This window comes from Kogia breviceps, chromosome 10 (genome assembly GCF_026419965.1).
Source record: "Kogia breviceps isolate mKogBre1 chromosome 10, mKogBre1 haplotype 1, whole genome shotgun sequence".
Lineage (NCBI taxonomy): Eukaryota > Metazoa > Chordata > Mammalia > Artiodactyla > Physeteridae > Kogia > Kogia breviceps.
This window is the reverse complement of record NC_081319.1, coordinates 87,078,547-87,093,206: the sequence shown is the minus strand read 5'-3', so window position 1 is coordinate 87,093,206 and position 14,660 is coordinate 87,078,547. Positions and strand designations below refer to the sequence as shown.

Sequence of the window (14,660 nt, the reverse complement as noted above, 5' to 3'; positions counted from 1 at the left end):
GAATATTGGAGCTCACCCAACTTTTGGTTAGCAATGTTGGGCAGCGTTAATTATTGAAAAGTTTTTCTTACATGGAGCCGAAACTTCACCTCCCTATAATTTCCTGCATATTAGTTTTAGTTTTGTAATGCAGAGCAGGTATGCATTTCTCTTACATGAGAGTCCTGCAAGGCATGGCTGCTCAAGTTTTCATTTCACCAGGTTAGACAGTTTCAAGTCTTCCAGCCCTTTCCTGACATAGGGTTTGTGTAATATCACTATACTGACCATTACTTACTACTGATGACTAATGCAGTGATGAAGAACAATGAAACTGTGAGGATGGAAGACTTGCCTCTGCCATTTGCTCACTGTGGGTATTGGGGGTTCCCTGTTTGTCCCTCTAGATCCACTCTCCACCCTTCTTTACCCTGCTTTGGCCACAGATGGCTGACTTGAGTGAATATCAACGGCCCCTATGTTCTCTGCTTTCCAGATAGATTTAGGCAGCAGAAAGCTTGAGCAGAAGATGAGAGGGAGAGAGTTGAATGAGATTAGGGTGTCTTTTTCTCTAGTTATCACCTCCCCTAGCATTGCCTCAGTCTATATGCTCTTTTATGAGAAGTCATGGATCCTCTCGAGGCAGCCATCTCTACAGGACTCTCTCCTAGTAGATTCCCATCGACTACACACTTGCTTGCCCTTTTGGACCTGGGGATTGTACTAGCTTCCATTTTGCTAGCACCTGATTACTGCTCTATCCATTTGATTCTGCCACATCTTTATTTACCATTTTAAAGAATCACTTTGTAATAGATCCTTCTGAATTAAGCCTCTGTAATTTTCCTTACATATCAAACGGGCACAATAGCACCCATTCACAGTCCCTTATCCACAAATCTGAAACCAAGATTTGAAAGCCAAAAGTGATTTTCTAACTTATTTAGAAACCCCAATCCTTTATAGTTTTTCATTTAGTCCAATTTATGAGAATTTCATGTTTCACTTCAGAAATTAATGTGTTTGATTATGAGATGATCCTCTAAATTTTGCTTGGGATGTTAAGTATAAATAGTATACTCATATTATCTTTGATCTATTCTGATCATCCCTTTCCCCAAGAGTTTCATGTAAGGGACATGCATCTGTAGCATCAATGTTGTAGAATTGTGAAATTATACACAGTAATGCACGTATAGTTCTGAGCATGATGTCTTGCTTATAACAAGAAATTCATGAATGTTGACTGCTCTTTTACCTTCAATGGGATTTATGATTTCTAATATTGTTAACTTCATATAAACTACTATATTCCATTTTTATTTTTAAGTTTTAAAAATTCTGAATAATGACTGGGATTTTTATAGAAAGAGACTCACCAAAAATATAAAAGACCATAGGCCATCCCAGGGAGTCACAGATGAATCCAGTTATAAGTAGGACAACACAGGGTCCTAGCAGAAGTCCTAATCAGAAGGCACAAAGAACACCCCCAATGAATGCAGGCATCTGGAAGTAGAAATAATGTAGTCTCATGGTAGCAGTGAACAATTTATAGTGAAATATTTGTATAACATAACACCAAACAGAAGAAAATAATAAAATATTTGCTTTTCTCTCTTTTCTCTGTTGTTTGAGATAAGGAAGCCTTTTCTCCATCCCAGACAATTTCCATATCTTTAAAGTGAGGATGGTTTCCAAAGCCCTTGACAGTTCAAAACATACATGTTTCTTACGACTCTAGAGCAGCACATGCTACAGTAAGATGACAATGAGATTAAACATTCTAGGCCCTTAGTCATTACCTGATAAACTCAGAGAGGTAAGTCGGACTTGTTCCAAGGGAGGAGCCCACTTGATCCATACTACTTGCTGAGTTGTTAATGCTATCCCCTGAAAGAAGAATGATTAGAACATTTGATCTCTGACACTTTCTGTGAATTTAAACTCTTGGTTCAGTTTTTGTATTATCTTAATACCTGGAATAGTCCCTGGATTACTCGGCATATGACGACCAAAGCTTCTCCAAATTCAGCTGCCAGTGGGATGAGCAGAGTAAATAAAGAGCTGAGGAACAATGCAGAACCAACCATTTTCTTTAAGGAGTATATTCCAGATAAATATCCAGCAGGAATTTGGCTGATGAGTAGACCGTAGAAGATGGAACTTAACATGATCCCCTGGATTTCAGTGCTCCAGTTATACACAGGGCTCTGAAAGGAAAAAGCAGACACATCTTGCCACTCTGCAGATGATTTTCTATGATGTTCAGGAATATGGGAAAACTGGTCTTCCAGCTTACCCCATGTAAAATAGCTGCCCTCTGCCTAAAATCCTCTATTATGGGACTTCTTTATTGCTAATAATATCATTTTCTGTGTGTAATTACATTTTACCAATTACATTGGTACCCTCAACTATAACGAAAAGTCTTTGCAGTCAACGGCATCATTTATACCACCCATACCTGTCACAACATAGATGTTTAATGCCTGCTTTTAAAAAAATTTTAGATATAATTGGCATATTATATTAGTTTCAGGTGTACAACATAATGATTCAATATTTGTATATATTGAGAAATGATCACAAGTCTAGTTAACATCCATCACCATATATATAGTTGTCATGAAAACTTCTAAGATCAACTCTCTTAGCAACTTTCAACTATACAATACAGTGTCATTAACTAAAGTCACCATGCTATATGCTACACCCCCATAACAATTTTTTAAAAGATTTGTTTTGATGTGGACCATTTTTTAAAAGTTTTTATTGAATTTGTTACAACATTTCTTCTGATTTGGTTTTTTGGCTGCCAACCACATGGGATCTTAGCTCCCCAACCAGGGATTGAAACTGCACCCCCTCATTGGAAGGCAAAGTCTTAACCATTGGACCGCCAGGGAGGTCCCCCAATAACTTATTTTATAGCTGAAAGTTTGCACTTTTTAACTCTCTTTTCCCATTTTGCCCAACACCACCCTCCCCTGATCCCCTGCTACTGGCAACCACCAGCCTATTCTCTGTAACCAGGAGCTCAGTTTCATTTGTTTGTTTAGATTCCACATATAAACAAGATTGTATAGTATTTGTCTTTCTTTGTCTGATTTATTTCACTTAACATAATACTCTCAAGGTCCATTCATGTTGTTGCAAATGGCAAGATTTCTTACTTTTTATGACAATAATATTCCATTGTATATATACACCGCATTTGCACTATCCATTCATACTTGGATGGATCCTTAGGCTGTTGTAAATAATGCTGCAGTGAACATGGGGGTGTAGATATTTTTTCAAGTTAGAGTTTTTATTTTCTTAGGATAAATACCCAGAACTAGAATTGCTGGATATGGTAATTTAATTTTTAAGTTTTTGAAGAACCTTCATACTGTTTCCCATAGTGACTGCACTAATTTACATTATACCATCAGTGCACTAGGGTTCCCTTCTCTCCACATCTTAGTCATCACTTGATATTTCTTGTCTTTTTGATAATATCTATGTTGACAGGTATGAGGTGATTCCTTGTGGGTTTGATATTCATTTCCCTGATGATGTTGGACACCTTCTCATGTGCCTGTTGACAATTTGTACGTCTTTTCTGGAAAAATGTCTATTCAGATCCTCTGCCCATTTTTTAATTAGATTTTTTTTTTTTTGCAATAGAGTTGTATGAGTTCTTCATATATTTTGGATACCAATCTCTTATCAGATATGATTTGCAAATATTTTCTCTCATTCAGTATGTTGCCTTTTCATTTTGTTTATGGTTTCCTTTGCCGTGCAGAAGCTTTTTAGTTTGAGGTAGTCTCACTTGTTTATTTTTGCTTTTGTTGCCATTGATTTTGATGTAAAATCCAAAAAATCATCATAGCCTAGACTAATGTCAGTGAGCTTTTCACCTATGTTCTCTTCTAGTTTTATGTTTTTAGGTCTTAGTGTTCCAATGTTGGATTCATTTTGAGCTAATTTTTGTGTACATTATAAGATAGTGGCTCAGTTTTCCCAACACTATATATTGAAGAGATTGTCTTTTCATCATTTTATATTCTTGCCTCCTTTGTCATAGATTAATTGCCCAAATATGTATGGGTTTATTTCTGGGCTATCTACACTGCTTTGCTGATTGACGTGTCTGAGTTTATGCAAATATCATACTTTTTTGATTACTATAGCTTTGGAATATAGTTTGAAATCAGGGAGCTTGATGCCTCTAGCTTTGTTTTTCTTTCTCATTATTGCTTTGGCTATTCTGGGTCTTTTGTAGTTCCATACAAATTGTAGTACTGTTTGTTCTATTTCTGTGAAAAAGGCAATTGGAATTTTGATGATTACATCTAATCTGTAGACATTTTAACAATATGAATTCTTTCAATCCATGAGCACAAAATATCTGTCCATTTACCTGTGTCTTCTTCAGTTTCTTTCATCAGTGTCATACAGTTTTCAGTGCATAGGTGTTTAACCTTCTTGGTTAAATTTATTCCTGTATATTTTAGTCTTTCTGATGCAATTAGAATTGTTTTCTTAATTTTGTTTCTGTTAGTATGTTAATAGTGTATAGAAATGCAACAGATTTTTGTATATTGATTTTGTACCTTACAACTTTACTGATTTCATTTTTATTTCTAACAGTTTCCTTAGTGGAGGCTTCAGGATTTTCTATATATAATATCATGTCATCTGCAAATAGTGACAATTTTACTTCTTCCTTATCAATTTGGATGCCTTTTTTTTTCCTTGCCTAATTGCTCTGGAGAGGACTTCCAATACTATGTTGAATAAAAATGGTGGGAGTGGGAATCACTGTTTTATTCCTGATATTAGAGGAAAAGCTTTCAGATTTTCACCATTGAGTATGATTTTATCTGTGGTCTTGTTATACATGGCCTTTATTATGTTGGGGTACATTCCCTCTATACTCACTTGTTTAGAATTTTGGATATTAATTTTGTCAAACCCTGATGGCCACCAGAGCCAGATGATCAAGGCGGCAGCTGTTAAAAAGAAAAAAAAAAATCGGGTGCTAGAACAAGAGGCCAGATGAATGTAAAAGCTCCCCTTTGGGAGATACTGGCTCTCCAGAGCATAGCAAAGAGAGAACACAAGGATGGCATCTGCTCGTCTCCATCCCCAAAGAGAACTCCAGCAGGCCCTAGATGTGTGTTAAATTAGATGCCCGCCCCATCAGGCCAACAGTTTATGGTAAGCAAATAAGCCTCTTTCATAGAACATCTTGGTGCTGTGTTGCGATTACTTATAAGCCCATCAAGGCATTCTTTGTACCTGTTACAGTTGCCATGATTTCTACTATTTCTTTTTCATGCTTTCTAATAATATCCATCTCTCTACTATCTCTCTACCATCTCTCTACCTATCTGGTATTGTATGTTGTCATTTTTTTCCCATTAGAGCCCTTGACATATTAATTATAGTTATTTAAAATTACCTGTCTAGGAACTCCTACATATGTGTCAAATCTCAGCCTGGTTCTGATGCTTATGTTAAAAAAAATCAGGGCACAGTATACGTCATATAGTGTTATTTTTAATGTAAATAGGGATGATAATAAGAAAATATTTTCTTATTTGCCTATGTATTCATAAAGGGACATAGGAAGAATATAGTGGAAAATATTTTTCCCACCTATTTTCATTTTTTCCTATACTACATCTTCTGACAGGTATCAACTCATTACCTTCCATAGATGAAATTAATGAAACATGTAAATGTACTGTAAGTTAAAAATGTAAATAAGAAAGAAAAAGTGCCTTGACTTCTACTTCTCATTTAAGATGTTTTCCTTTTTTCTCCTGTCCAAACTTCTCTTGCCCTTTACAAATACTGAGACATATTTTAGTTGTGGGACATGTTTATTTAGGTTACTACTGGCAAGGCAGATCAAGACTTGAGCTTCTTTCTCTAATAATTACTGTCATATAAATTATGATAACATTCAGCCTCTCCACAAGTTAGTTAGCAAGATAGGATTTTAAACTTATGACTGTCTATAATATTTTTTATATACCTTTATGTTATCCTGTGGCTCCTTTGTGGAGGTGTTGGACAAACCATGTGGCTCTGTGCTGTTCACCATGGCTATCATTGTGAGGCTCATACACACGCGCTGTGACATTATTATAACATTACAGAGGAGCAGTAAGAGAGAAACTCCATAACGAATGGAACAAAAATTTGGAACTGGAATGTAGAACAGAAAGTATCCAGTGTTAACACATCTGAGGTAAAAACATATTTTAACTTTAGGAAGTGCCACTTAGAAATTTGGACCCCTGTATATTAATTTAAAATTTTATTGTACTAAATGGCTTTTGAGAAGTTATGACACAATAAGATGTGGAATTGATCTTATAATTTCATACCCCCTAAAATATAATCCCTAATAGAATGTCCCAGAAAATTGAGCCAGTCCTTGAAGTACTTTGGCTCATGTCTATTTTAAAGGGACCATTTACAAATACCCTGAGTTACTTTTGGAAGTAAGTCCCCTGAACAACAAAAAAGACCTTCCCTCAAGTAAACTGCTTTATTCTCAAAACTTATATGACTAGTCTGGTTGAGAAACTCATATTGCACACTGCAGAGAAAAAGAGCACTTAAAAAAATGTAATGTATTTGAAGTACTTTCAAGCTAGAGTAATCAGTGTAGTGTTGGTGTAAGGCTGAACAAATTCATCAATAGGAGAAAGTAGGGAGCCCAGAAAGAGAGGAGTATAAATAATCATATGCTTTTGAATAAATACACTAATGCAAATCAATGGAGGCAAGTACAGTCTTTTCAACAAACGGCACTTTCTCAAGAGAAATAAAAATACGTGTCTAAAAAAGGCTTGTACTGAAATGCTTATAGAAGCTTTATTCAAAATAGCTGGATATTTGGAATGGGTGAACATACCATAGTGTATTAATACAATGGATATTACTCAGAAATACAAAGTAAGGAAACTCTGATACAACTCAACAACCTGGATGAATCTCAACAAAAATATGCTCAGCTGAATAAGCTAGACACCAAAGGGTGCATACTATTTTTATGCATACTATTTCATTGAATTTCAAAAATGGGCAAAATTAATTTATGTGCCTAGATATTACAATAACAATTCCCTCTTGGTGAGGAGGGCAAAAGGAGAAGAAGGGACTTTAATGTAGTGTTCTATGAGTCTTGTTTGTAAGTTTATACATTTTTCAAAATATATCTAAGATTATCCAACAGCAACAACAACCACAACCACAACTGACATTGGAGAGGAACCAAGATGATGGAGTAGAAGGACATGCTCTCACTCCCTCTTGTGAGAACACTAGAATCACAACTAGTTGCTGGACAGTCATCGATAGGAAGACACTGGAACTCACCAAAAAAGATACCCCACAACTAAAGACAAAGGAGAAGTCACAATGAGATGGTAGGAGGGGCACAATCACAGCAAAATCAAATCCCATAACTGCCAGGTGGGTGACTCACACACTGCAGAAGACTTATGGCACAGAAGTCCACCCTCTGGAGTGAAGGTTCTGAGTGCCAAGTCAGGCTTCCCAACCTGCAGTTGCGGCAACGGGAGGAGAAATTCCTAGAGAATCAGACTTTGAAGGCTAGCGGGATTTGATTGCAAAACTCTGACAGGACTGGGGGAAACAGACTCCACTCTTGGAGGTCACACACAAAGTAGTGTGTGCATTAGGACCCAGGGGAAATAGCAGTGACCCCAAGAGAAACTGAACCAGAGATACCTGCTAATGTTGGAGGGTCTCCTGCAGAGGCAGGGGGTGGCTGTGGCTCACCGTGGGGAAATGGACACTGGCAGCAGAAGTTCTGGGAAGTACTCCTTAGTGCGAGCCCTCCCAGAGTCTGTCATTAGCCCCACCAAAGAGCCCAGGTAGACTCCAGTGTTGGGTTGCCTCAGGCCAAACAATGAACAGGGAGGGAACCCAGCCCCACCCATCAACAGTAAAGCAGATTAAAGTTTTACTGACCTCTGCCCATAAGAGCAACAGCCAACTCTACCCACCACCTGGTAGAGTTTCTTACCATCAGGAAACTTACACAAGCCTCTTAGATAGCTTCATCCACCAGAGGGCAGACAGGAGAAACAAGAAGAAGAACAATCCTGCAGCCTGTGGAACAAAAACCACACTCACAGAAAGACAGACAAGATGAAAAGGCAGAGGGCTATGTACCAGATGAAGGAACAAGATTAAACCCCAGAAACACAACTAAATGAAGTGGAGACAGGCAACCTTCCAGAAAAAGAATTCAGAATAATGATAGTGAAGATGATCCAGGACCTCGGAAAAAGAATGGAGGCAAAGATCCAGAAGATGCAATAAATGTTTAACAAAGACCTAGAAGAATTAAAGAACAAACAGAGATGAATAATACAATAAATGAAATGAAAACTACACTATAAGGAATAAATACCAGAATAACTGAGGCAGAAGAATGGATAAGTGACCTGGAAGACAGAATGGTAGAATTCACTGCTGTGGAAGAGAATAAAGAAAAAAGAATGAAAAGAAATAAAGACAGCCTAAGAGGCCACTGGGGCAACAATAAAGGCAACAACAATCACATTATAGGGGTCCCAGAAGGAGAAGAGAGAGAAAGAGCCAGAGAAAATATTTGAAGAGATTATGGTCAAAAACTTCCCTAACATGGGAAAGGAAATAGTTACCCAAGTCCAGGAAGCACAGTGAGTCCCATACAGGATAAACCCAAGGAGAAACACGTCAAGACACATAGTAATCAAATTGGTAAAAATTAAAGACAAAGAAAAATTATTGAAAGTAGCAAGGAAAAAGCAACAAATAACATACAAGGGAACTCCCATCAGGTTAACAGCTGATTTCACAGTAGAAACTTTACAAGCCAGAAGGGAGTGGCATGATACACTTAAAGTAGTGACAAGAAGAACCTACAACCAAGATTACTCTACCAGCAAGGATCTCATTGAGACTCCATGCAGAAATCAAAAGCTTTACAGACAAACAAAGGCTAAGAAAATTCAGCACAACAAAACCAGCTCTACAACAAATGCTAAAGGAACTTCTCTAAGTGGGAAACACAAGAGAAGAAAAGGACCTACAAAAACAAACCCAAAACAATTAAGAAAATGGTCACAGGAAATATATATCAATAATTATCTTAAATGTGAATGGATTAAATGCTCCAAACAAAAGACACAGGCTTGCTGAATGGATACAAAAACAAGACCCATATATAAGCTGTCTACAAGAGACTCACTTCAGACCTAAGGGACACATACAGACTGAAAGTGAGGGAATGGATAAAGATATCCCTTGCAAATGGAAATCAAAAGAAATACTCATATCAGATAAAATAGACTTTAAAATAAATATTATAAGAGACAAGGAAGGGCACTACAAAGTGATCAATCCAAGCATATGATATAACAATTATAAACATATATGCACCCAACATAGGAGGACCTCAATACATAAGGCAACTGCTAACAGCTATAAAAGAGGAAATTGACAGTAACACAATAATAGTGGGGGACTTTAACACCTCACTGACACCAATGGACAGATCATCCAGACAGAAGATTAATAAGGAAACACAAGCTTTAAATGACACAATAGACCAGATAGATTTAATTGATATTGATAGGATTTCCCATCCAAAACCAGCAGATTACACTTTCTTCTCAAGTCTGCATGGAACATTCTCCAAGATAGATCACATCTTGGGTCACAAATCAAGCCTCAGTAAATTTAAGAAAATTGAAATCATATCAAGCATCTTTTCTGACCACAACACTATGAGATTAGAGATGAATTACAGGGAAAAAAATGTAAAAAACACAACCACATGGAGGCTAAACAATACGTTACTAAATAACCAAGAGATCACTGAAGAAATCAAAGAGGAAATCAAAAAATACCTAGAGACAAATGACAATGAAAACACGACAATCCACAACCTATGGGATACAGCAAAAGCAGTTCTAGGAGGGAAGTTTACAGCTATACAAGCCTACCTCAAGGAGCAAGAAAAATCTCAAATAAACAATCTCACCCTACACCTCAGGAAGTAGAGAAGAACAAACAAACCTGAAAGTTAGTAGAAGGGAAGAAATCATAAAGATCAGAGCAGAAATAAATGAAATAGAAACAAAGAAAACAATAGCAAAGATCAATACAATTAAAAGGTGGTTCTTTGAGAAGATAAACAAAATTGATTAACCATTAGCCAGACTCATCAAGAAATAGAGGGAGAGGACTGAAATCAATAAAATTAGAAATGAAAAAGGAGAAGTTACAACAGACACTGCAGAAATACAAAGCATCCTAAGAGACTACTACAATCAACTCTATGCCAACAAAATGGACAACCTGGAAGAAATGGACAAATTCTTAGAAAGGTATAACCTTCCAAGACTGAACCAGGAAGAAATAGAAAATATGAACAGACCAATCACAAGTAATGAAATTGAAACTGTGATTAAAAATCTTCCAACAAACAAAAGCCCCGGACCAGATAGCTTCACAGGTGAATTCTATCAAACATTTAGAGAAGAGGTAACACCCATCCTTCTCAAATTCTTACAAACAATTGCAGAGGAAGGAACACACCCAAACTCATTCTATGAGGCCACCATTACCCCGATACCAAAACCAGACAAAGATACTACAAAAAAAGAAAATTACAGACCAATATCACTGATGAATATAGATGCAAAAATCCTCAACAAAATACTAGCAAAGAGAATCCAAAAACACATTGAAAGGATCATACACCATGATCAAGTGGAATTTATCCCAGGGATGCAAGGATTCTTCAATATATGCAAATCAATCAATGTGGTACACCATATTAACAAATTGAAGAAGAAAAACCATATGATCCTCTCAATAGATGCAGAAAAAGCTTTTGACAAAATTCAACATCTATTTATGATAAAAGCTTTGCAGAAAGTGGGCATAGAGTGAACCTACTTCAACATAATAAAGGCCATATATGACAAACCCACAGCAAACATCATTCTCAATGGTGAAAAACTGAAAGCATTTCCTCTAAGATCAGGAACAAGACAAGGATGTCCACTCTCACCACTATTATTCAACATAGTTTTGGAATTCCTAGCCATGACAATCAGAGAAGAAAAAGAAATAAAAGGAATACAATTTGGAAAAGAAGAAGTAAAACTGTCAGTATTTGCAGATGACATGATACTATACATAGAGAATCCTAAAAATGCCACCAGAAAACTACTAGAGCTAATCAATGAATTTGGTAAAGTTGCAGGATACGAAATTAATGCACAGAAATCTCTTGCATTCCTATACACTAATGATGAAAAATCTGAAAGAGGAATCAAGGAAACACTCCCATTTACCATTGCAACAAAAAGAATAAAATACCTAGGAATAAACCTACCTAAGGAGACAAAAGACCTGTACTCAGAAAACTATAAGACACTGATGAAAGCAATTAAACATGATACCAACAGATGGAAAGATATACCATGTTCTTGGATTGGAAGAATAAATATTGTGAAAATGACTATACTACCCAAAGCAATCTACAGATTCAATGCAATCCCTATCAAATTACCAATGGCATTTTTTACAGAACTAGAACAAAAAATCTTTAAGACACAAAAGAAACACAAAAGACCCCAAATAGCCAAAGCAGTCTTGAGGGGAAAAAAACGAAGCTGGAGGAATCAGACACCCTGACTTCAGACTACACTACAAAGCTACAGTAATCAAGACAATAGGGTACTTGTGCAAAACAGAAACATAGATCAATGGAAAAAGATAGAAAGTCCAGAGGTAAACCCATGTACCTATGGTCAACTAATCTATGACAAAGGAGGCAAGGATATACAATGGAGAAAAGACAGTCTCTTCAATAAGTGGTGCTGGGAAAACTGGACAGCTACATGTAAAAGAATGAAATTAGAACACTCCCTAATACCATACACAAACATAAACTCAAAATGGATTTGAGACCTAAGTTTAAGACCGGACACTATAAAACTCTTAGAGGAAAACATAGGAAGAACATTCTTTGACATAAATCACAGCAAGATCTTTTTTGATCCACCTCCTAGAGTAATGAAAATAAAAACAAAAATAAACAAATGGGACCTAATGAAACTTCAAAGCTTTTGCACAGCAAAGGAAACCATAAATAAGACGAAAAGATGACCCTCAGAATTGGAGAAAATATTTGCAAATGAATCAACGGACAAAGGATTAATCTCCAAAATATATAAACAGCTCATGCAGCTCAATATTAAAGATACAAAAAACCCAATCCAAAAATGGGCAGAAGACCTAAATGGACATTTCTCCAAAGAAGACATACAGATGGCCAAGAAGCACATGAAAAGCTGCTCAACATCACTAATTATTAAAGAAATGCAAATCAAAACTACAATGAGGTATCACCTCACACCATTGAGAATGGGCATCAACAGAAAATCTACAAACAGCAAATGCTGGAGAGTGTGTGGAGAAAAGGAAACCCTCTTGCACTGTTGGTGGGAATGTAAATTGATACAGCCACTATGGAGAACAGTATGGAGGTTCCTTAAAAAACTAAAAATAGAATTACCATATGATCCAGAAATCCGACTACTGGGAATTTACCCAGAGAAAGCCATAATTCAAAAAGACACATGCACCTTAATGTTCACTGCAGCACTATTTAAAATAGTCAGATGATGGCAGCAACCTAAATGCCTATTGACAGATGAATGGATAAAGAAGATGTGGTACATATATACAATGGAATATTACTCAGCCATAAAAAGGAACGAAATTATTCATTTGTTGAGACCTGGATGGATCTAGAGACTGTCATACATAGTGAATTAAGTCAGAAAGAGAAAACAAATATCGTATATTAACGCATGTATGTGGAACCTAAAAATGGTATAGATGAACTGGTTTACAGGGCTGAAGTTGAGACACAGATGTAGAGAACAACTGTATGCACACTAAGGGGGGAAAGCCATGGGGGCTGGGGGTGGGGATGGTGGTGTGCTGAATTGGGTGATTGGAATTGACATGTATACACTGATGTGTATAAAATTGATGACTAATAAGAACCTGCTGTATAAAAAAATAAATAAAATAAAATTTAAAAATTTTTAAAAAATCGAAATATACACCTAAGATCCATATTTTATTTTATATAATTATACCTCAATAAAAATATTCAATAATGGTGTTCTGAAAACTGGACAGTCATATGCAAAACAATGTAACCTGACCACTATCTTACACCATATACAAAAATTAACTCAAAATGGATTAAAGACAAACTTAAGACATGAAAACATAAAACTGCTAGAAGAAAATATAGGTGGTAAGTTCCTTGAAATATGCCTTGGCAATTATTTTTTGAATATGACACTAAAAGCAAAAGCAATGAAAGCAAAATAAAGAAAGAGCACTATATCAAACTAAAAGACTTCTGAAGAGCAAAGGAAATTATCAACAAAATGAAAGGGAAACCTACTGAATGGGAGAAGATATTTGCAAATCATATATCTGAAAAGGGGTTTGCACACAATATATAAAAAAACTCATACAATTAAACAGTGAAAACCAAAGAAAAAATCCGATTAAGAAATGGGCAGAAGAACTGAATAGACATTTTTCCAAAGAAGACATGCATATGGTCAAGAGGTACATGAAAAGATGTTCAACATTACTCATTATTACAGAAATGCAAATCAAAACCATAATGGGATAGCAACTTATACCTGTTAAAATAGCTATTATCAAAAAGGCAAGAAATAAATGTTGGAAAGGAGGTGAGGAAAAGGAACTGTGTACTGTTGGTGGGTATATAAATTGTGGCAGTCACTCTGAAAAACAATATGGCGGTTCCTTAAAAAAATAAAAATAGAAGTAATGTACAAAGATAGCCTCATCCATCAGAGGGCAGACAGCAGAAGCAAGAAGAACAATAATCCTGCAGCCTGTGGAATGAAAACCACATTCACAGAAAGACAGACAAGATGAAAAGACAGAGGGCTATGTACCAGATGAAGGAACAAGATAAAACCCCAGGAAAACAGCTAAATGAAGTGGAGATAGGCACCCTTCCAGAAAAAGCATTCAGAATAGTGATAGTGAAGATGATCCAGGACCTCAGAAAATGAATGGAGGCAAAGATAGAGAAGACACAAGAAATGTTTAACAAAGACCTAGAAGAATTAAAGAACAAACACCTAGAAGAATTAAAGAACAAACAAACATAGATGAACAATACAATAACTGAAATGAAAAATATAGTAGAAGGAATCAATAGCAGAATAACTGAAGCAGAAAAGCGGATCAGTGACCTGGAAGACACAATGGTAGAATTCATAGCTGTGGAACAGAATAAAGAAAAAAGAATGAAAAGAAGTGAAGACAGTCTAAGAGACCTCTAGGACAACATTAAATGCACCAATATTTGCATTATAGGGGTCCCAGAAGAAGAGAGAGAGAAAGGACCCAAGAAAATATTTGAAGAGATTATAGTTGAAAACTTCCCTAACATGGGAAAGGAAATAACCACCCAAGTCCAGGGAGCACAGAGAGTCCCATACAGGATAAACCCAAGGCGAAATACACTGAGACACATAGTAATCAAATTGACAAAAATGAAAGACAAAGAAAAATTATTA

At 36.2% G+C, this 14,660-nt stretch overlaps 1 protein-coding gene across 1 annotated transcript in view; it reads right to left on the bottom strand.

Moving 5' to 3' along the window:
* SLC17A1 (solute carrier family 17 member 1) overlaps window positions 1–14,660 on the bottom strand; it is a 63,997-nt gene that overhangs the window by 23,644 nt on the left and 25,693 nt on the right. The window contains exons 7-10 of the mRNA XM_059077197.1: window positions 6,014–6,186; window positions 1,959–2,192; window positions 1,785–1,872; window positions 1,359–1,445 (exon numbers count right to left, since the gene is read on the bottom strand). Of these exons, the coding sequence (XP_058933180.1) occupies window positions 1,359–1,445; window positions 1,785–1,872; window positions 1,959–2,192; window positions 6,014–6,186 (582 nt within the window). The remainder of the gene's footprint in view (window positions 1–1,358; window positions 1,446–1,784; window positions 1,873–1,958; window positions 2,193–6,013; window positions 6,187–14,660) is intronic.